Source organism: Pleurodeles waltl, chromosome 1_2 (genome assembly GCF_031143425.1).
Source record: "Pleurodeles waltl isolate 20211129_DDA chromosome 1_2, aPleWal1.hap1.20221129, whole genome shotgun sequence".
Taxonomy (NCBI): Eukaryota; Metazoa; Chordata; class Amphibia; order Caudata; family Salamandridae; genus Pleurodeles; species Pleurodeles waltl.
The window spans coordinates 1,087,913,204-1,087,935,735 of record NC_090437.1 but is presented as its reverse complement, the minus strand read 5'-3'; the positions used below and the strand labels follow the sequence as shown (position 1 = coordinate 1,087,935,735).

General features: G+C 41.4%; 1 protein-coding gene across 2 annotated transcripts in view; it reads left to right on the top strand.

Annotated features, from left to right (window-relative positions):
- The window catches only part of LOC138248172 (sodium-dependent phosphate transport protein 2B-like), a 158,737-nt gene that overhangs the window by 72,053 nt on the left and 64,152 nt on the right, over window positions 1–22,532 (top strand). For both annotated transcript variants that reach the window (XM_069202152.1, XM_069202151.1), the window contains one exon: window positions 15,087–15,182. In XM_069202152.1, the coding sequence (XP_069058253.1) occupies window positions 15,087–15,182 (96 nt within the window). The remainder of the gene's footprint in view (window positions 1–15,086; window positions 15,183–22,532) is intronic.

Below are 22,532 nucleotides of genomic sequence, written 5' to 3'. Positions count from 1 at the left end.
TTTAGAAAGCAGGCATTTTCTTGCTTAAACCATATTACTGCTCTGCTGTTGTGGATTCCCTGTCTCGGTCAGTTTGGCAGTTGGGCTGTTTGTGAATCCCCTCTAGACAGTGAGACAAAGGGAACTGGGATGTAGCCTGCATATCCTGATGGGCCATCTGTTATAGAGTGGTGGGAGGAGTGGTCACTTACACCTGAATGGGATGTGCCTACCCTCTCACAATGCAGTCTCCAACCTCTGGTGTGTGTCTGGGGCCAGGCTTGGGCAAGGCAGGATCCTGTGAACAACAGAGACTTTCCTTTGAAGTTTGCCAACTTCAAAGCCAGAAAGGGGTATCAGTAGTAGACCCAAAACCCCATAATTTGTTGAAGATCACTTCTGGAACCAAGAGGCACCTCTGACAAGGAGACTTTGTGGTATATTCCTGCTTGTGAAGAATCTCCAAGGGCTTGAACTGAGCTTGCCTCCTGTTTTGAAGTCTCAGGGTCATCAAAGACTTCCTCTGCCAGCACCTGGACTCTCTGCTGAGACTCCTGCCCTGCCAAGTGGTCCCCTAACCAGTCCCTGGTCCCTTGAAAGGTGAAGTTGGCAGAACAAGAAAACAACAGAAAATCCATGCACAGAATGCAATGCAGGGAAATTTTCAATGCACCATCTGCAACACAGTTGATAAACAAAGCATCACCGGCTTTGTGCCTAAATTGATGCTCCACCTGCCTCGTGGCTGGGATATTGATGCATAGCAGCTGGAGAAACGACTTGCAACACCCGCATGCGTCTGCTTATAACGATGCAAACCCTACACAGTGCGATTTTCTAACACAGCGCAACAGGATTTTCCACGCATCGTTCCTGGGCGTCTAAGTCAATCTGAGTCTACGCGGATCCGAGGTGCCCTGTCTGAAATTGACGCATCACTCTTTTGCAAGGGAGAAAAACAACCCATCACCGACCTGACCGGAGAAGAAATGATCCATGGCCTCCTTTGCGAGGAAGAAATCGGCACATCGCTGCCTTTTCCGACGCAACCTCGCCCATGCAGCTTTATTTTTTATGCTAACCGGGTACTTTGTGCAAAATCAGCATTTCCATTGTTTTCTATGGAGTAAGACTCTTATGCTCACATTTATACTTTTTAGTGGAAAATTGCGCTAACGCAGTTTTGCGTCAAAAATGTTAGCGCCGGCTTACGTCATTCTCAGATGCATACTGGGTGTCAAATTTATAGTATGATGCAAGCCGGCGGTAAGTCCGGGTAGTGACCAGAAAAACGGCGCTAGCCGGGTGGGGGTGGCGGTAGGGAAGGAGGGGGTTCTGTGACGCTAGCCTGGTTAGAGGTAAATAAAAATGCTGCTAACCGAACTAGTGCCATTTCCTGGAGCACAACCGCCAAAACATGACTCCTGTCTTAGGAAAGACAGGAGTCATGCCCACCACGCCAACGTCCAGCACAGGTGACAAGTGTCCCCTGGGCATGCCCATTGCACCCTGTGCCATGATGGGGGGCTCCAAGTTAAGGCAAAAAAAAGTTTATAAATACTTACCTGGACTTAACATGGATGGGGTCCCCCATCCTTTGGTGTCCCTCTGGTGGGGTCAGGGGTGTTCCTGGGGCTTAGGGAGGTCGCCTATGGACCCTTTCCATAGTGTTTAACCATGGAAATGGGTCCAGAGGTACCCTAATGCCTGGTCAGACCCAGGTGTTAAATAATGGTGCTAAGCAAGCTTAGCACCATTATTTAGGCCCGCCTCACACCTGTGCGTCATTTTTGCACTGGTGGATAAATATGGTGCTATGGGAATAGCGCCATTTTTCAGATGGGAGTGCCTACAGCACGGAAACCGCCCTCATCTCAGTCACAGACGACATCAGAACCCTGTTGGACAACGGTGAAACAGTCGCCCTCATTCTCCTCGACCTCTCGGCTGCCTTTGACACCGTCTGTCACCGCACCCTAATCACCCGCCTACGCTCCACCGGGATCCAAGGCCAGGCCCTGGACTGGATCGCCTCCTTCCTCGCTAACCGCTCCCAAAGAGTTTACCTCCCTCCGTTTCGCTCAGAACCCACCAAGATCATCTGCGGCGTACCTCAAGGCTCATCGCTCAGCCCAACACTCTTCAATGTCTACATGAGCCCCCTCGCCGACATCGTACGCAAGCACGACATCATCATCACCTCCTACGCCGACGACACCCAACTTGTACTCTCCCTCACCAAGGACCCCGCCAGCGCCAAGACCAACCTACAAGAGGGTATGAAGGACGTCGGAGATTGGATGAGGCTCAGCCGCCTAAAGCTGAACTCTGAAAAAACGGAAGTCCTCATCCTCGGCAACACCCCGTCCGCCTGGGACGACTCCTGGTGGCCCACGGCCCTCGGCACCGCACCGACCCCCGCAGACCACGCCCGCAACCTCGGCTTCATCTTGGACCCTCTTCTCACCATGACCAAGCAAGTCAACGCCGTGTCCTCCGCCTGCTTCCTCACTCTCCGCATGCTCCGCAAGATCTTCCGCTGGATCCCCGCCGACACCAGAAAAACCGTGACCCACGCCCTTGTCACGAGTCGCCTGGACTACGGCAACACCCTCTACGCCGGGACCAACGCCAAACTCCAAAACCGCCTGCAACGCATCCAAAACGCCTCGGCCCGCCTCATCCTCGACGTACCCCGCAACAGCCACATCTCCGCACACCTGAGACACCTGCATTGGCTCCCAGTCAGCAAAAGGATCACCTTCCGTCTTCTCACCCACGCACACAAAGCCCTCCACAACAAGGGACCGGAATACCTCAACAGACGCCTCAGCTTCTACGTCCCCACCCGCCCCCTCCGCTCCGCTGGCCTCGCACTTGCTGCCGTCCCTCGCACCCGCCGCTCCACGGCGGGTGGGAGATCTTTCTCCTTCCTGGCGGCCAAGACCTGGAACTCCCTCCCCACCAGCCTCAGGACCACCCAGGACCACTCCGCTTTCCGGAGACTCCTAAAGACTTGGCTGTTCGAGCAGCGATAACCCCCCCTTTCCCCCCTAGCGCCTTGAGACCCGCACGGGTGAGTAGCGCGCTTTATAAATGCTAATGATTTGATTTGATTTGATTACCTTTCATCTCATTGACGCAAGGTAGGTTTACGCATCCAAAAAATGGTGCAAACTTAAATATTTTGACTACACGTGTCTAGCGTTAAAATATAAATATGGAGTTACGTTTCCGCTGCATGATGATGCAAATGCCGTGCAAAGAAGTATAAATATGGGCCTTATTCCTCTGAAAATTCATATTTTAACTAGTGTATGTTTGATTTTTATCGTTTTGGTCTTGTTTGATTTAGATAAATATTGCCAATTTTTCTAAACTGGTGTGGTGTCCATTTTGTAGAGTTTTCACTGTATTACTGTGTGCATTAGTACAAATACTTTACTCATTGCTTCTGAGTTAAACCTGCCTGCTTGTGCCAAGCTACCAAGGGGGTGAGTGGAGGTTAACCAGGTGTGTTTCTCCTTTGCCCTGAATAGAGTGAAGGTCCTAGCTTGGACATGAGTTAACCTGGCCACCAACCAAAGACCACATTTCTAACAGCCAGCAATTAAAATAGTACATAAGACCCCATGGAGCTAAATGTGATCAAGGTGATGGGTAGTATGATTCTGTGATAAGGGTGTCCACATACTAAATCTTGTGATCCCTAATTTTGAGATTTATGGTCCCAGTGAAAGAGTTATCAATTGATGCAGTGGTGCTGATGCAGGATATGCAAGCTAATAAAAAACATTAATTTGGATGCTTTGAGAGCAACACATACCTTATTCACCCTAGGGGGGCAGTATTAATGGGCCAGAATATGGTTGCAGGTTACTTAAGAAAAGTTTCTGCGTAACAGCTGAAAAATGAAAGTGTTTTTCTGGAATGTTGAGAGTAAAGAAAAATGCTCAGTCCCAAAACTGATGAGTACTCATGTTGAAATATACAAATTACAGTTCATTAGCTTTCAGATTTCATTAGGCTGATACTCTAAGAGAGTGTTAAGAATGGACTAGCAGAGGCGTGACTGTTAACTGGAAAATGTGAAATTATAGTCCACCCAACTCAAGAAGAAGCACTGAGAAAATCTCTTAAATTAATGTACAGATGAAAAAGATGTCAAGAGCGAAGCCCCCAGTCTTCAGTTAGGATTAGACAAAAACTCTAGAAATGCCAATCTAACAAACCTTTTGGTAAATTCAAGGGATAGCTTCATGGAAATAAAAAATAATACAATAAAATATTATTCAAGGCACTAAGGGGCAGATTTAAGAACCTCTTGCGCCAACATGCGCCAACAACATATTAGTGTCACATTTTTGCGCTAATGAGGCATTAGATGGCCAAAAAAGCCAAGCCAGATTTACAGCACTGTGCAGTGCAAGCATTGTGCCACTTTGTAACCGTTTGAGCTAGATTGTGCATGCGCTATGCATAATGTTTTGCAAAGGGGGCATTTCCCCGATCGGGGACTAAAAAATGGTGCAAAGAAATCTAAGGATACCATAGGCACTGAGCAGTGTGTCTGAAATTATAATGAAATTAGGAAAAACATGACGCAGGTTGTCAGCAAAATGAAAGTAAAACTGGAAGAGTGGCCTGGTAGGTTAATGCACATGCTGCAGAGATGACTGGACGTCAGTGCAGAGAGCGATGCATGACTCACCAGACTAGAATGTGTCACCTGACGATCCTAGGAGTCATCTGACAGGATGAGTATCTTCCAACTTCTTTGTCTTGGCCATGCTGAGTGGAGCACCAGGCTGCCACAGCAAGCAGTGCTTATTCATGTAAGTCTAAACAGCAGTAGATGGTCCAGTCCTGAGCTGTCAGAGAGCTCACTTGGTGGGCAAGGCAGGCCAGAGAGGAAACATTTATACCCCTGCAACCTCTGCCAGGTTGAACTGAAACAGATAATCCATCCACAACTTTGGAATTGAGCTGTTGATAATAAAATCATTTTAGATAATCAGTCTAGTGTTTAACCTAGGAGTTAGCATAATTGATGTTGTTGTGACAACTCTTTTTTACCAAAATCTGGTGTTGAAAGCTGCCTGGCTCTTTGTGGCCTTCATGGACTTCAAAAGGTCTTTAGCTCAGCCAATAGATTCAAACCTTTGGAAAACCTCTATCTGCCAGCGGACATCTATTTCTGAAGCATATCAAACTCTTTTGGAACAATACGTGTCAGTGAAAGATGGTCATCTCTTTGTGGGTTTTCTAGTCTATTGAAAGGCTAGGTTTTCCTCTAATTCATTTAAGTTTTATTTGTTTCCTTTCTGACTTTGAAGCTGGGAAGAAGGGTCCTAATACTGTATAGGAATCCTAACAGGGAGTATTTTCAGTCTTGTATTTGGAAATGCTTTATCTGGAGTATTAGTATTTCAACAGTAATGTTCTAAGTCTAAACCTGGAAATGCTCATTATAGTGAGGTTTGGGAAAATTATTTACAGTTTGATTTGGAATATGGTAAATAGATCTAAGATTTGGTCAAAACAAGATAAGGCAGGAACTCAATTTAAGTATTTTATATCTCTTATCTCTGCTATGTCATCTTTTGATATTCCAGTATATAACATTCAGTGTATCAGGCATTTTGACCAATGCAATTTAATACATAAAACACAATTATAAATGCACACCATAGGAAAAAGAATGAAGAAAGAGCATCAAAGGGAACAAGACTACAATCATATAAACCCAAGTCTCTAAGCACATCTAAACATCCAGCCAAATGCCTTAAACGCAGAAAGGTACAAAAACACTCTAAAGAAATGAAAAGAGCTAAATTTGTAAGTACCTTAATCAATTGTTATACTTAAATGCTAAATCCTTGGACTAATAATAGGAATCTATTAACATATGTTATATATATATATATATATATATATATATATATATATATATATATATATATATATATATATATATGGGAGGGACACAACCTCAACCTTTGTGTGGGCTTAAGGAAAGATGTTTTCCCTACAAAGACAAATACATAAAAATATGTGCATTTACACATCAACTTACATTTCCTAATATAGACTTGTACTGAGCATGCAACTCCGCACTTAGTAAAGAACAGATGTCACATGACATTTCCTGTAGTACACCATACTCGCTGTCACTGGTGTAGATTTCTAGGAGTACTACTGGGAACATTTGGTAATTCCCATGTCTCATAAATTTACACCGGTGTATAGGAGTATGTGTAAGGAATGTTTGACCATTCAGGCTCAATATGTTTGGAAGGTTGAATACATACAGTAGAGAATGAGTTGCAAGTCAATTAGCAGTTATGTAGACTGATTCAACATAATTTTAAATCCGCTAGTACACCAATTATTACATATGGTAAAAATTGGTTAGCATGATAAATAGACAGAAGCAGACTTACATATCTCCTAAAACTTTAAATACTTTTAGAAACATTCTCAACATTTTGTACCTTAATAAAAAATGTAAAGTCTATAAACGGTACCACCAAAGACAGAATAATGGTCTCCGTAAGTCATTGTGTGCATAAAGTATGTGTTATTATTCAAATTACTAAAAGTATGCATTTCTCTGTATGAGACAACGCAAGCTAGCCATAGGTAAATAATATGATTTGGTCATGAGCAGGGTGGCAGGACAATAACATTGGAAAGGCAAGTTAAAAATGTCTGGTTTGCTAAAATTGAGAAGCTGAGACAGTAAAGACTTGAGACAAAAAGGTGTGCAAGCACTTCTGGTAGTGGGTAACTGCTAGTATGTGAGCCGGATGAGATTGCAGTGACTGCTAATCTGTAGGGGTGTGAGAGTGCTTCCATTAGTGTGTGGTTCTATTCAGTCAACAGTGTAAGAGTGTTGTCAGTGGTGTGTGACTGCTAGACTTAAGAGGCTCTTCTGCCTTTGGACTAGGTTCATGTTATAGAAATACCATGTACATTTATAGCGGTTGTGAGAGTAGTGTTGCTAGTATGAGACTTATAGTCTGCGAGATGGTGAAAGTGATGTCAGGAAGGGGCATGAGTGCTTTCAGTAGTATGTTACAGCTAGTTTGTGAGGGGTATGAGAGTGCATGAGTGCAGTGCTGCTATGAGAGGTACATGAATGCTATCTGCAGTTCAAGACTGCAGCTATGTGAGGGGGTCTATGAATGCTCATGGCATTATGTGACTAGTATTCTGTGGGGTGTGAGAATGCGGTTAGTATTTAGGGCGCTTTGTTCCTCACCTTAACAACTTTCACAGTCCTCTTTGTGTTATTGTTTAGGTCATAGTTTGCCTCTCTATGTACTTTTTTTTAACAATTCATGAGCCTGATGCTTGAAACACTTCAGCAATCATTTCTAATTAGAGCCCATTTCTGTCACTTGTGAACCTTGATTTTCTGTTCTCCCAAACAAGGTTGCTTAAATATTGAGTAAGACATTAATGGTCATTTATTGCCTTTAAGGAACCATTGCCCAGTAACAACTAAAAGGACTCCCCAACCAACCAAACCACAGTAAAACTCCACATCATGTGCATAGCCAGTTGTGTTTACTGTTGTCACTAAGCATCAGTTACACCAGTCTCTCAACCCCCACCCCTCAGGAACACTAGCTAATCATAGGCATTCACCTTCTACACTTGGTGGACTGCGCTTCTAGTCTCACATGAACCACTCAGAAGCATTTCAGGCACAAAGTGCCTGTGTGCTTGATAGATGCAATTACTTCACCACTAGGCAAGATCAATATACTACACATTTGCATGATATCATGTAATTGCACATGTACGAAAGGTCCCCCTACTCTTGCACTACATAAACCATCTTAACGCAGCATACACCCCATCCATCTTTGTCACCACATCTTGAGAATGAAAGGGCAGTGGCACTTGGAGAGTGCAAAAGGCAACAGCATTTATCATAGTGTTGCACCATGCAAAGCCCCTTTCAACTAAATCTGCCAAGGGGAATGAGTTAACAATGTTTCAATCAGCTATGACCAACACAATCACTCCATGGGGTGATTAACACAACTACTGCCCAATCAGATGCCCATAAAAAAGGTGATCAATAAAGAACCGTAGCCACCACCCTGTGGCCACCTTGCTATTGGCCTGAAACTGAGCACCAGCTACACCCTGATAATATTTTATCCTCAGGGTAGTAAGTCAGAGCACTGAAAGGCTTACTGAGGGAGGTGTCATTGGGGTATTAGCTGAGTGGCGTGATAGCTGCACTCAAGCAACAAACACAATTCATGTCCGGGTGAACCATAAAAGTCACTAAATAAACCTGTGCTTCACTGTTTGGTAGCTTGGCCCAAAATCAGTCAGAGTTAACTTAAAGGCAATGCATAAAGTATTCATGCAGCACTCAAACAGTAATAATGTGAAATCACAAAAAAAAGGAAACCCCAAACCAATTTAGAAAAATAGAGTATATGTTATTAAATAAAGTGACACCAAAACAAGAACAATCCAGTAGGTAGAACTGTACATATTATGTTTTTAAAGTATTCATTAGATATATATCGCCAAAAAGCACATAGTGGCAATCCTGATTATCTAGTCGCAGTGTACTGGGTCAAAGCCTATAGTTAGGGCTGACCTCAATGGAATACAGATCGGATGGAACTGGGTTCATCCAGGTGGAATGTTTTACTTTCTAACTTAGTTCAGTTTTCACCCATCAAGCACTTGTTGATGAGTTAATCAGCAGTCGGGATGCAGGCTGGATCCAGATAGGGGCTTGTCAACAATGGGTTGCTGAAGTCCTAGAACTGGGTAAGAACTTTGCTTTGGTGGTGCAGTTGCAATCAGTGTGAAATGTTGGTTGATGTTCAGAACTTAGGGGGTTATTACAACTTTGGAGGAGGTGTTAATCCGTCCCAAAAGTGACGGTAAAGTGACGGATATACCACCAGCCGTATTACGAGTTCCATAGGATATAATGGACTCGTAATACGGCTGGTGGTATATCTGTCACTTTAACGTCACTTTTGGGACGTTTTAACACCTCCTCCAAAGTTGTAATAACCCCCTTAGTGTTGTGGAAAGCACGGGGTGATTGTTTTCTAATGTTTTCTATACAAAGATCTCTGGTTGGTAAAATCTGGGGCCTGTATCAGGGAGGTTGCACGTTGGCCTCAGTGAAGCAGGGGCATAGCATGATCAGTAAGATTAGTTGAGGGGGAGCTTCAGATGTTCCAACAATTACACTGGCATAATGTTAAAATTCATTATATGACAGGCAGGGTGCGTGAGAGGGACCTATGATGCAGTGGAAAGGGAGAGAAGTGTGGATTGGTATGAGTATTAAGTGATAGAAAACATATTTTATACATAACTAACATTTTGTAAAACTTTCAAAACAGAAAGGGGGAAAGTGTGTGTGTGTGTTTTTGTATGTGTGTATGTGAAAATTTCAGGACTGAAAGCTCCTGCACCCAAAGATTTATCAGAAAATACATTCTATGCTTCTCCAGTGAAGACTGCTTGTGTTAGCAAAAAGACCAGAGATGGTTCTTTTTGATGCATGAGCGCAAAGCCCTTGCTTTGTCACCTGGAGTCCAATTCTTGCAATTGTGAGGTAGGAGGAGTACACACAAACAGCAGTCAAGGATCCAGGACCTTCAAGGGTATTGCTTGGGGGTTATAACCCACTCCAGCTGAGGCCAGCAGAAGGATTCAGGCAGGTCCAGTTGGCACTGGTCAACTAGGTAGCTGTAGCTCAAACTTAAGGTCAGTCAACTGACCCTTGGTGTCACTTCTGGGGCCCAGAGTTCAAGGCCAGCAGGGTTTAAGGCAAGGAGATCCAATATTCCTTCACGCTTCACAAAGCAGGAAGTCCTACTTCTGAGTCTCCACAGGCCCAGGAGTGTGTTCATTAGAGGTTGTGAGGGTGACTTTTATACCCAGCGCCAGCCTGTGTGTTGTGGTCACCCCCCTTTGTCTAACCGTAAACTGGTTCTGGTGAGTTCATCACTTTGACCTGGGTCTGGCTCCAATTTCTAGTGTAAAATATGGCAGACAGGCCCAGATGTGAGCTGCATTTGCCAGTGACAGGGCAGTCATTTTTAGAAGTCAGGAGGGGGCCGGGTACAGATCTCATGCTATCCTTTGAAGTTTAGGAAGGGCTGGGTACAACCCCCCAGGCATGCTGCTCAGGAGAGGAATACCTTCCCTGCACAAGTTTTTTTGTCCCCTGTCTGTAAGAAATTACAATTCAGATGAGTGGAATGCAAATTTCTCTACCTGCTCTCAAAGTGAAGTTGCCACTTAATAAGTATAATATGCTAACCAAGTGCTAGCCTATGGGAGAGGTAGCCTTTGTGCAGTGAAAAATGACTTTTGTATTTTTTCACTGCAAACACTTGTAAAACATAAGTACACATGGCCTCCTTTTTTAGGCACTACACACACTGCACTATGAACCTTTAAGATCTACGATAGGGGGACTTATAAATATTAGAAAGGAAGGTTTAGGCCTGGCAAAAGGTATATTTTGCCTGGTCAAAGTGACAGTTGAAAATTGCACCACAGGCTGTAGTGGCAGGGCTGAGACATGTTTCGCAGTGGAACTTTAGTGGGCTGCACAATGAGTGATGCAGCCCACTTGCAGCATTTGATTCACAAGCCCAGGGTACATTAAATACTGTACACTAGGGACTAGTACATTAAATGTACCAATCAGGGATATACCAGTTTTACCATATTTGGAAGAGACATCAGAAACACCGTACCACTGGTTAGCTGGCATGAAGTTCACAGAGTCCAGATGCCAACAAAAACAGGTCATGTGAATGTAAGGTAGTGAAGGCAACATTCTGGCGGACTACCATGCATAAGATGGTAATTTCTAACACTCTTTCTATTGTATATGTCAGAGTTCACAATGTAAAGTTTCTTCATACTATACTTGTCTTGTGATTACACCATGCAGAAACCCCTCCTTCTGTATTTGACATGGGGTCTGTGTTGAAAATGTCTCCATCAATTATGAGCATATGGACTACTTCATAAAATGGCCAACAAAACTGTAATCCAATCAAATGGTCATAAACAGGGCATCCAGTACAGTGGTGGAGCCAAGGAGCTGAGGCTATCTTTCTGTTCGGCCCATGCTGAATATCAAGTTGACCACTTCAGACCTTGACACTCAGGGCAGTGGACACGGAGGTTGAAGTATTACTCAAAAGATTAGAAATTCAAAAATCTGCAGAAGCACACTATATATCGAAGTCGAGGAAGCACTTTTAGTTAAAAAAAATATAAGTAACACAGAATTCTATGTGAGAAGGTCTCTCGTAAACACTCTGGCCATTTTCTACGGTGTTTTTAAAAACTAATCTCTTTCCTATTGTATTTGTCAGGACGTTCACAATCTTAAAACCCTTTTCTCCTATATTTGTCATGGTGTTACACAAGGCAAAGCCCATTTCCACCTTTTTTGATACAGGATCAGCTTTAATAATGTATTTTTGATTTACGATCAATGGAACAGCTAGCACAATGCTGTCCCATCTCATTCAGATCCTCTACTATTAGTTTAATACCCTCTACAATCATTTTACCCATTATACACATTAAGTTTACCTCAAGTAAGTTCTAATAAAATAACTGTTCATAATTTGTCAGTGTGCTCTGTTGTGAAGAAAGAAAAAGTAAAACCTTGTAAAACCCTGTGTCTCACAGTTACTGCTGTATTCCTGCTATGTTCCTATTGCAAGCTCTCTCTGAGTAAGTTGACTAGAGACTTGTGGGACACCACTTGTTCATTTTTCCAGCTGGTCAGTTGGTATAATTGCGCTTGCCTTAGAATTAAGGGAAATTATTTGGCTGTAGTTAGGACTGAACCCTTGCATACAACATCTGAAAGAGTCCTATGCGTTTGAGAAAGTTAAAGGTTGGGGCATGGAAATTGTGCTATTTGAGCTGAATCTCGTATTAGTTGAATTTCATTGGTGAAATGGTTTAGGAAAATGTAGTGCAATTCCTTTGTTGAAGTCAGCCTGCTGTCACTTGTTGTTGAGGTGAGAATATTTATGTGCCAAACAATGATCGAATAGAGACTATAGAGGAGGGATTTGCTCCTGTTTGTAAGCAAATTGCACATTTGTATTCTATTCTGAGTTTTAAAGGTTTAGATAGGATTGCTGGGGAGACTAATTTTCTACATTTGTTCTAGTGTTTTCTGGCATTGCTCCTACCTTGTACAATTGAAATGGTGAATCAGGTTTAGCTAGGTGCTGGTTAAAGTGTTCTGAGTTATTTGTGTCCACTGTTTCTGTGATCAGTTCTCTGTTTTAACTTGGTTGCCCTTTTAAGATTGTGTGTGGTGTTTAGAATACCAAGAACATGTAAAATTCTATCTTAGAGAGCAAGTGTTGTGCTTTTCAGGGGTCAAAATAATGTTTTCAGTGTGGAGGAAGCAAGTTGACACATTTGTGCCCTGGAGGATATGGAAGAGAACAATGGAAGGGCCATACCAGTCAATGCTCAAAGGTAACTAAAAGGTTACCCATTTGGTGCCATTGTAGACCAGAGTCAGGGTTTTCCCTTTAATGTAGTTTGGTGATGGAGTGAGTTGGGGCTGTGTAGGCTTGCTAGGTTTTTGACAGCAGAGTCATATTTGCAGATTGGGCTTTCACAGTGACTCTTTAGGTTGCAAACAAAGGTGCTTTTAATAGAGAGCACATGAGTTCCTGTTAAGTATATGGTAAGTTGGTCTACAAATGTTGAGTGGTTCTTGGGTGGATGGTAGATCATGTGTGTGTGTGGGTGATAAGTTGATTGTTAGTTTGAGACCTTTAAAAGTGCTGTACATTGCGATATGAGTGAAGGAGTGAAAAGTGTTCCTTCGAATGACTGTGATTCTTCCACCTATTTAATGTGTCTCCACTTAGGGCCTGATTTGCAGATTGTTGGATAAGAATTGACTCCATCAGAGTGATAGAGTAAAATACTCCATCACCCTGAGGGAGTACCCGGCAGTCAAATTCTGAGATGTCTGCCACCCCAGCAGATATCTCAGGGAACATCATCACAGCTGTTCCTGTAAATGCTTTGATAGTTTGACAGATGGCTCTGTCAACATGACGGAGCAGAAAGTCAAACGTTCAATTTTTTTATATTTTCACAAATAAAATCCCTCCGTGGTATTTTGGTTTTGAAAAAAAAAAAAAAACAATGACTCCCCTCGTCATGGGATTTTTCTCCCACGGTGTGTGCAGCATCTTACAGTTTTCACTGAACCTTACCACCAGTTTTTGCCTGGTGGTAATGAACTCTGAAACTTCCCATTTGTCTGCCTACTCTAAATAGGGTGGACAGACAAATGACAAAATGTTTGAGAAGCATTACTCTTTTGGGACTTTGGAGAGGTATGTAAGAGAAGGAGTAACCTCTGTCATCTACATACTGGAGTGCCACCAAATTTCTAAATGAGGCGGGCAAAACTTTGCTTTGGTAGAGATAGTACTCCATTGCTTGTTGTGATGGAGTACCCTCTCGGCCAGAGTCTAAATCAGTCCCTTAGTGTTTTGTGTTATTGGAGTAGAAGATAAATGAGTAGAAGAGTCTTTATTCAGCCAGGTTTTGGTGGTAAGTATTGAACTAGTTTGTTGGCTGTTATGAGATTCAATAATTTGTTGCAGTGTTTGTTGACAGATATGTCATTTATGAGCATGCCTGATGGGTGTTGCTCTGAATTGGAATAGTTTGTGCTACTCAATGGTGTGGGTTTAATGTGGCTAAAGTTGTTGGGGTGATGTCCTTTTGAGTCTGTGTGATATGCTTCTGTGAGTTGTTACGGATTATGGGGATAGGAACTTGCAGGAGTGAAGGCACATGTAGCAGAGCTCTTGTGGTTGGACTGTTTGGCTTTGTAATGGTGCAAATTAACGGGGTTTGGACTGAGAAGTGTCCTCGGAAGTCTTGTGCTTACTGGGGGTGTGCAAAATGTTTGTAATTTACTTTTATGTAATAATGTGAAATTTTAGGAAAATTATGCACAAATATGTGTAATTATGTCAAATGAAAGTCACTTATTTAATGCTATATTTTAGCATGAAATTTGTCTTTGCGTCAATTTTGATGCATGGACACATTTTGCACAACAAATAGCACACAAAAACAAATTGCACGAACAAAAGCCACTTGCGTCCTAGTGTTTGTGTTGTTTCTGTGCTCCTGTGCTAAATTTTGCCACAAAAGGTGGTGTAATTGCGCAACGCAGTGTAATGACTTAATTTAGGGAATTTTGCATAACAGGTATAACATATTTTGCCTAGTGTTGACTCTAGAGTTATCTATTGACCTCAGGGTAACATGTTGGGCCGAAATTGTAATAAATTGAGGAAACAATGATCAGGCCAGGAAAAAAACAACCAAACAATGTTACATTCTTTCATCACACTTCTGTGCCATCCTTTGGCTAATGTACTACAGGTCCAACATTGGTAGCAGGTTCACACTAGCAAAGTCAGCGCACTCTTGAGTTACAAACATTTTTTTCCCGTTACAGCTATATTTAAAACAAGAATTTCAGCAGGCAGCTATATTCCACGACGGTGTTTTGCTATTGAACTAGAGTTAACAAGGATAATTATTTTGAAGGTTTTTTAACTGTTTACCAGTTATTGTGCATTGCATGTTATCATCCTTACCCCTTGTGGCTTTTTTCACCCCAGTACCAGGACTCAAACAGAAGGTATGCGTAGCAATTGTATAGTGTACATTTCTGAAGCAAAACATAGATTGAAGGTCACCAAGTACAAAATGTGGCCTCCCACTGTCAACACTACATGCTTTAATAGTGTTGAGCTATACATACATGTCATGTAAAGGATTTATTTTACAAAATCACTCAGAATCATATTTTATTTATACTATGAATCATAAATAAATGTTTACTTCACTTTATGTGTGTGCATTTGATGGTTTGTGTAACATCTTGCTTGTGGTCTCATATCAAACGAATAGAATCATGATGTAAAATAAATGAGCTTACTTAAGACATGTTAATGTTCAAAACTGTTTGCAGGGTGTATTATTTATTGACTGTTCTTTTTTCTTTTTAACCATAGCTTGATAAAAAGGTAATAAATGATATTGCCATGGGAGATGAATCTGTAAGGAACAAGAGCCTTGTGAAGAGCTGGTGCAAGGTGAAGAATTTCCTTGTAAGTATTATTTTAAAGCCATATTTGAGCTCCTTATTTCATGATTGTCTATGCTGAGGAAAGGGATTTTGCCTCATTTTCACCTGGACAAAGATGGAGCTAAATATCTTGAGAAACGAGTTGGATCTATTCCTTATTTAATGAGATTTTACAGCAGAAGGCAAATTCTTGCTAAAAAATAACACTGTTTAAAAACAAGGACACAAATGAGGTATTGCAATTGACAATGGCAGGATCTTATGCTTTCTCATTTATGTGAGTGGTCTAGTATGGTCACATAGTCCACATTCCTCGTCAACACATGGTTAGACTGGCCTAGAGCGCAATCAGGCAGTGGCCGATGGGCTGGTCTGACAGATCTGTGTGTGGGTTGTTTATTTAATCAGTTATGGACTGGTTTTATTTTGGGCCATTTATTTTTATTGATTTCAGTGATATGGCCACTTTTTTAGCTATCTGCTTTGCTAATGGGGCTCACTTTTATTTAGGTGCACAGGCATATTTTTTGTCCCAGTCTGACCCTGCTTCAACATTAAGGTTAAGCGACATGAGCCCATCTTGGTGTAATGCTAACATTAGCATTAATGCTAATGAAAGTTTCAAGTAATGATATGGGTGATGAAGGGGATCATGGACCCAGGTTGATTACAGGAGCTTGGATTCCCATTGTGGATGACAGATGAGGTGTTACTTGAGAAAATGTTTCTTCAGCCCTTTTTTTAATTTCATACTGGGTAGGGCACATGAGGATGAATGCCCATTTAGATCATGTTTTTTTTTTATTTCTTCAGTCCTTTATTGTGACGTTTAATAGCATGGAAAATATTTTTCTGTGTAGTCAAGACAGCATCAAGAACAGAGGCAAGTGTAGACATTGACCACGCAAGATAATATTAGGGCATATATGGTAATTTTGAAGTCCTAATTACAGTTGGTAATAAGTAGGGTTTTCTCTGCAATCTTTTTTGCTGGGTAGGTTGGAGTATGTTGTATATGTTGCAATACAGGGTTGCTGATTGACTTAGAATTTTTTTGTAAATATACATGAATTTGCATTCATTGTTGAATTGTGTGGCAAATTCACCTACTGTAATGTGTAATTTGTATGGTGCTGTTCCCTATGAAGGTCAATTCAGTCTAGATCAGGTTGAGCTTCAAGAAATTGAGCAACAGTCTTTATGGCGGCAGTCTTTGAGGTGGCAAAATTGAAAAGGTGAAGGGTGATATGCTTGCAAAAAAATATTTGAGGTGGTCCATGCCTTTAATTGCACAGTCATTCAAGTAAAGTCGAATGTCATCTGCAAAGTGTTGAATCTTGATTCAGTAGTCGTCATGGAATACTTCAAGCAGTTCTGTGTACGGATAATCATCCTGGGGGGAAAGATTAATTCTTGTTGGACTGTTCAGGTCACTGGATGCTAATATGACCAGGAGACGACCTTTTAGACGATATTATGTTGATAAATTTCACGCATGTTTACAAGATGTTAATACATGCGTCATGGTCAAAGATGTTAAACACTGCTGACAGGTCAACTAGCATGGGGATCAGGGATTACCCTTATCTGAGTTTAACAAGAGTTGGATGGTAGCTGCTCAGTTCTACAGCATGATCTAAAGCTAGACTGGTATCTAATTAGAAGGAGACCATTGTTAGCTCATTCAATACTTATGCAACAGTTTTTGGGTGATGACTCTTTAATTAGTTAGGTTGTGAGGGTCAAAGTTTGATTCTATTAACTGCTGAAAGCTGCCTGTTTCGAGGGTATCTAAAAAATGGTGTATCTGGGAAAAGCATTTTTTATGTTGAGAGGAGGGTCAGTGACTGTAGTGAGAGATTTCAGGATGGTTGAGGAGAGGATGGATGGAACTGGCAAAGGGTTGAAACAATAGATAATTTTGAAGGGGAACTTTAGTCTATTTAAGGCTTCTGTTATGATGGATGTCTAGTACACAGTTTGGGCTTTAATGATAAAATTTCTGTTTGGAGAGCAGATTATCTTATTTTGGCTGATTGGGTGGATTGTTGATTTGTAATGTCCCAGAGCATCATAAAAACTAAGACAATGGCATTTTGATGTGGCACATAATAAATAAGTACTAAATAACTAATAAATACTAAGATATTTTTTTATCATAAATACCCAAGTACCTTAATTTCATTACTAAAGTGCACATACCACTAGACAGCTGCTATCACTTAATGATTATTCCGCATACAGTGCTAGCATAAAGACATGTTTTTCTACTGTGAATCACAGCACATATTATTCTTCATAATTACTGCAAATTAATATTAACATTGCACTGGTCAACAGTGGTGAAATTCAAAATGTGATTCTTCTTTTGTTAAGAAAATACAGTGTCTTAAGGAAATGGAATTAGAATTTGTTCTTGATTTAATTGCTATGGTATGTGGTCACTATGGTAGTCTGAGCACAATCACATGAGCCTGTCTTTGGAAGAGCAGATTTTAACAAAAAAATAGGCCCTCATCTACAAAATTCCATTTGAGGAATGTACAAAGATGGATTTATTAGAAATGGTTGCTATCCGCACTCTGACTTCTAATGAATCCATTGGTATTTTGATGTAGGCCATAAATTGGGACCCATAACGATTAGCTACAATGACAGGCATGGTGGCTTGCTGGGGACAGCAGACAAACATGTCAGTGATTGTTTTTAAATAAAGCAAACCTTTTTTATAATGCAGCCCATTTTCCTTATAGGAAAAAAGGAAACCTGGATGTATTGAAAACAAAAAACAGATACTCAAACCTTTGTTATGAGTAGGCTGTTATGGACCTATGTCTACTCATAAGAAACATTTTAGTGAACATTCACTCGCAAATGGCTTACGTCCTCCTTTGAGGAGGTGGTGAAATATTAATATTTTGTGACTAAATTTCACAAAACATTAATACTAACCTTAAAGATTTGGTATCTAGAAGGGACACCCTTAACTCCCCCTTCTAAGTAGCAAATCACTAGTTATTCTCAAAACCAATTAGTGATTCGGTAGGTAAGATTCAGAATCCCAAAATTGATTTGATGATTTGAAACATGCCATTTTGCAGTCACAAAGACTTTCATTTTATGAAACGGAGCCTTACCAACCATAAAATTGCTTCAGACATGAGGGCCATATTCCCTTGTACAGCAAATCATTATTAAGATTAAAATGACAGGGCACTGTTTGAAACAGGAGTGATGGCATAGATTTATTTCTTAGTGAAATATTAAAAATGTTGAGGGCAGCACAATTTGGAAAAATAACTAATTTATTATCAGGTAAGAGTGAACATCTCCCCGATGAAGCTGGAATTTAATGAGTAGATACAACTAACAATATATAACCATCCTCAAAGGTCTCTTTGATACAGTGTCCCTTTTAAGAATGGGCACAAAGTCACAGAAACGATGACTTAACCTAGGTTACTAACAGCTTCTTAACTGAAAGACTATCCTTGTGCCATAGTAAACCTTTAATGAGAACCTGCTATGAGGGATATAGGAAAATGCTTAGAGGCCAGGGGGGTACCCATCAATAATAAATCAACAAAAACACAGGTCATGAAATTGGGATAGGAGAAGCAATTGGTCTTGATGCAAAATGTTCAGCCTCATTCAGTTGTTTCAAGTTCTGTTTTTTATAGTGTTTATAGTTGTACCACCACTAGTTAATGAAAGTGACTGAAAGACTAGAAGACTAAGAGAACCAAGTACAGCATGCCACAGGGTGCACAGTGTCAAACAAATTACATCATATACTCCTTTGGGTCCTGACTTGGCAGAAAAAAACCAAAGTACATTGTGTTTTGTTATCCAAACGTATCAATTGCAGCCCCCTTTGCAAGATCTTTGTATAGTGCCTCAGAATGGTGTAAGGAGGCTAAATAGGTGTACTTCTCGTCATTGGTCAATGTGTTTAATGTAATAATATCCTGAAATAGGCTACAGTAGGATTAAAATAATTGCAAGATGTTCATATTCATGTGGTCCATGAAGCCTGAACACAAGGTGTAGCAATAAAGCCACTGCAGTTATCTAAAGCATGCCAACATAATTTGCAGAGACTGTCAAGCATGGACATTGTCAGGTATAGAATATGCTTTGTGACACTTCAGTGACCTTTGCGACAATAATTCTTGTGCAATGTCTTAGTGAGATTAAATGAATGTTGTAGTCAATGTCTGAAAATGGAGAGATGGGGTACAGATGTTCTATGGTAAAAGCTGTGTTGTTATGACATAGGTATTGAGGAATGGTGTAGTTGGCTGCTGAGTTATTATGGAGTGGACATGTGGCAAGATAGTTGGTAAATGGAGTGAGGCAGACTATATGCCGTTCAAAGATATTTAGAGTCAAGTGACAATGACTCCATTGTTTCATTTCAAGATACTAGATATTGTTAAAGGTTATTCAAACAGTTTGGCTTGATTTAGCTGTACTCTTTAGAATAGGAGAAAGCGTATTAGAGTGTGTGGCTTAGAACTACAAGCGTCTTACCTCATTGTTTTGTACTTGAACCTTTGCCCACAGATTGCTGCAGAGGTTATTACAGACGTGTTTGGGCCCTTACTTCAGAAAGAGTAAATGAAGAAGAATTTTGAAATTCTGTTCCCTACATGAGTGAATGACACATATTTAGGGTGAGGTATTTTTTAGGGCTCAGTCTTGTTGGGGCTCAGTCTTGTTGGGGCAAGTGTTAGGGAGGATGATATCGATCATATACCAGTGGTAAAATAGAGTGATGACCAGGGCTCTCATGAGCATGAGTGTTTTGTAGTAGGAGCATCAGGATGATTGAAACATTAATAGCTTGTAGTTAGTGCTTTCTGTAGAATTTTTTTGGGGGAGAAGTTTAAATGCAAATTAACGTTTCCATCTATGTTTGTTACTATATGTGCTTGGCCGGGCATGATCCCAGGAGTGAGGAACAAAAACTTTGGCCTGCTTCGTTATTCTCACACTTTTTTCAACATTTAAGCATTTATACCATGGCATATGTATTCTCATGGACTGGATGCTGAAAAGGATTTGCTTGCCTAAGAAAAAGTCAATCTGCCAATGATCGCAGATTAATATATGTGAACGATGCCAAGTGTCTCATTAAAAAGTTCCTGGTTAGGAAGAAAACCCACCAATAGTAGTATACCTCCTTTGGTAATCTTGTAGTTCTTGATTGTAGATGAAAATAGCACAGAAGAAAGCAGCAAAACACCAAATGTATCCTGGTATCAGGAAGGAGAAAAGGATAAAGCTGTATTCAGGGGAGTTACATAAACACTCCGAGTGATTTTGTGGAGTTCCGCCCACCCCTAGTTTGCAGGTAAAGCATGAGCTCCACACACTCAGGTCACTTCACAAGTGCTCTGCTCTTGTTTCCTCAGATCGATCCTCAGCAGGGCCACCGGGCCTCACTCAGGCAGTGGATTACACATCAGTGGCCCATCCACATTCTGATGCCTACCTGATTCCACCAGGTGGAAAGTGAGCCCGCCTCACACCGGCCCACTCACTATACTGTCAGAAAGCATTTCCATTTTTTTAATGTTGTGGTGGGCCTTCAAGCCTCTGCATGCCGCAAAGGGCCCTGCCATGAGCCACCAGCCTGCACATACACGCACTCAGCCGCGGGGAGGCAGGCAGGGGATAGCCTTTTGCATTGACTGCTGGCTGAAGAGATGACTAATATAATCCTTTCCCCATGAGCTGGAAAGGTTGGCTTTGCTTTTGAAAACTGTTCAAAATCACAAAGGGCAGTTCAGTTTTGGCTATCAATTGCTTCACATAACTGTAGCAATCAGAAGAGAAATGCTTCTTTCCTGTTGCTTAGTTAAAAAAGAACACTAGAATTCCAATTACCACATAATATAACTATGGAAGGTGATTGCTGCAGGTTCTCCGGGTCGGGTAGCAAGGTGTACTCACAGGCATATTCATGGTTCCTGCTTGCACCAGCACAGGCAGCTGCCTTCGGTATCCTGGCCGATCCCTCCATCTCTAAAATCACGCAGGAACCTTTGGATGTAAGCCTGCACTTGGCATGAGCTATGTGAGCTGTTGCGGTCTTTTGTGCGCTACCTTCATGGTAGAAGTGGTAATGCTGCCATCAACCTACACAACTTTACAGCTTTACAGTTTACAGGCTCAGTGACCTGACAAGCTGCATCAATCCGCAAAGAATCCACCTAAGATCAGCAACTGAGCTCCTTCAGCAACACAACCTCGGAGTTGAGAAATTCTAAAAGCACACAACAGAAATGAATGTTCAATGCAGGGGCACATCAGTAGGACAGGCCTTTGTAATTACATTTCTTTTTCTTTGCACATCACATACAGAAGCCGTCACAGCAAACAGTCCCCATTTGTCCAGGTGTCCTCATTATGTTCCAAGGGCACTGAGATGTAACCGTGCTGCACGTGCAATCACATTAAGCTCATATGTTCTCCAGTTGGCTAATTAAGATCACTTTCAACAATATTTTTAAATAATTTATCATGTTTTTAAATTTTATGAAAACATGCTTCCCAAAATATATTAGCTTGGACTCTTGTTTATATGCAAGCCTACCCAGGCACACATGTGCCCTACTAATGTAATCAACTGCAGTACTTTTTTTTAAACACATTTTCATTGATGTTCATGTGTTATTAGGACAGTACTAGTTTACAAGTAAATTTTTCATTGTCATAAGTTTTGATGTTTCTTGTAGTATATCACATTCTCAATATGCGTCGTCCCCATGCAAATGGCCACAAACCACCACTGGTTAATGTTGCTGATTGTATGCTTCCAAGGGCTTATGCACAATAGCATTCTAGTGTGACACACTCACTACTGTCAGAAAAATTGCATTTGTGAATTAAACTTTGTCTGTATGCACGGGTAATCTTCTATTAATAGTCAGGGGTGACAGCAACACTGTACCTCTAGCTTCTGCACAGTTTTGCACAGCATGGGATCCAGTTCTAGGAGGGCACACTGGGGCTGAAGCTAAGTCAATGCATGGTTTTCAGCAGTTCTTCCAGAACCAGCTTAGCCACCTGCAAAGTAGCATCCATCTCCTGTCGGGTGTGGCAGTCCATGGTGCAAAAATTCTATTAGGAATCAGGATCTCACCGGGGAATGGAACAAGATGTGCTTCACATGGTCTGTGCCTTCACTTCCCAAGACACGGCCCTCTTAAAATTCAGGAAAAACAATAATTTTCTGTACTGGGAGCGTGCCAACCTATTCTGTTTTAGAGTGGCCGCTGGTATATTCTGCCACGCAGAAGTAGGTGGAGTTTCTGCTGAACTCGGCACTCCAAGTGGAGCCCAGATCGGCAAAACTTTGTGAACT